General features: G+C 39.7%; 1 protein-coding gene across 1 annotated transcript; it reads left to right on the top strand.

The window, feature by feature from the left end:
• Positions 1 to 827: 827 nt before the first annotated feature.
• LOC138385998 (small ribosomal subunit protein eS17-like) lies at positions 828 to 1232 on the top strand (the record flags this gene model as incomplete). Its single annotated transcript, XM_069472154.1, has 1 exon — positions 828 to 1232. A coding segment is annotated over one exon (405 nt), but the record flags the coding sequence as incomplete, so codon positions are not given.
• Between the last annotated feature and the right edge of the window lie 488 nt (positions 1233 to 1720).

Raw genomic sequence — 1720 nt, 5'->3', positions numbered from 1 at the left:
GGCACTATTTTATACTTTGGGAATAAAACAATAATACAAGAAACACTTCCTTATTGCCAAGGAGCTTATACTGTATTCCAGGAGACACAGAAAAACACACAGGTATACAATATAAAGTTAGTATATTAGTCTGCTTGAGTTGCTGTAACTGCTGCAACAAAATACCACAGACTGGGCAGCTTAAATAACATAAATGTATTTTCTCACAGTTCTGGAGTCTAGGATCAAGGTGCCATCAGGATTGGTTTCTGGTGAGGCCTCTCTGCTCAACATGTTTGTGATGCCTTCTTTGTCCTCACATGGCCTTTTCTCGGTGCACATTGTGAGAGAGAAAGACAGAAAGGAGAGAGAGAGAAAGAGAGAGAGAAATCGCTGGTGACCCTCCCTTTTCTTATAAGGACACCAGTCCTATTGGATTAGGGCACTACCCTTATGATCTCATTTAACCTTAATTACATCCTTCAAAGCCCTGTCTCCAAACATAGTCACATTAGGGGTTAGGACTTCAATATATGAATTTGAGAGGGACACAACTCAGTCTTTAACAGATACTAATAACTACTGTAAAATTAGAATAAAGAACTGGAGAATAGTAGAAGTGGTGCTATTTAGATAGCACAATCTCTCTCACACACATACTCTTTGGAGTGGTGATTTTTGAGTAGAGATCAGAATGATGAGAGGAAGCAAGTAATAGAAAGGCTGGGGCAGCACATTCCAATCAGAAACAAACAAACCAAAGTGCAACGGCTCTGAAGAAACTGTAAGATTGATTTGTTTGGGGAACATCAAAAAGACCAAGATAGCTCTTTTACCAATAACCTGCCCACCTGGGCTATGTTTGTACCAAAACTGTGAAGAAGGGGGCCTGGGTCATCATCGAGAAGTACTGCGTGTGCCCGGGCAATGATTTCCACATGAACAAGCATGTGTGTAAGGAGATCACCGCTAGTCCCAGCAAGAAGCTCTGCAACAAGGCAGCAGGCTGTGTCACGCATCTGATGAGGCAGGCTCGGAGAGGCCCAGCAAGAGGGATCTCCTCCAAGCTGCAGGAGAGAGAAAGCAGAGATAATTATGTTCCTGAGGTCCCAACACTGGATCAGGAGATGACTGAAGTAGATTCTGGTCCTAAGGAAATGCTGAAGCTTTTGGATTGTGGCAGTCTGTCCAAACTGCAGGTCACTCAGACTACAGTTGGGATGAATTTCAAAACCCCATGTAGAGACATTTGAATCTTTCTTCTCTGCTGTAATATTTTCAATAAACCTGGGACAACAACAACAACAACACAAAAAGAAGACCAAAAAAGATAAAAGCAAAATAAGTTTAATGAATGAAATCTAAATAATTATTTGAGTTTGATACTCATATATATTTGATGGCTATACACTGAGTTTCCATGACATGCTAAGTCACACACTAGGTACTGTGAATATCAATAGGAAATAAGATAGTCTGTATGCTCAGAAAAATCTTAAGAGAGACCTAGTATAACAATGTAATGATATAGACATGCAGTCCTGTGGTCTAAATAGAAGTCTGGCAAGCTTTTTCATTTAAACACTGTTCTATATAAAGTTACATTGAAATAAGACTGTCTGAGTTGTATCTTTGCCCTGCTACTCCATAGCTGTGTAAGTTTGAGAAAATTACTTAATGTTTCTAAACCTCTAATTCTTCATTTACAAATGACTGTGATAAGGTTACATTTCAACCTACC

Source organism: Eulemur rufifrons, chromosome 7 (assembly GCF_041146395.1).
Source record: "Eulemur rufifrons isolate Redbay chromosome 7, OSU_ERuf_1, whole genome shotgun sequence".
Classification (NCBI taxonomy): Eukaryota; Metazoa; Chordata; class Mammalia; order Primates; family Lemuridae; genus Eulemur; species Eulemur rufifrons.
The sequence above is the reverse complement of the archived record's forward strand: the minus strand, read 5'-3'. Positions and strand labels throughout refer to the sequence as shown.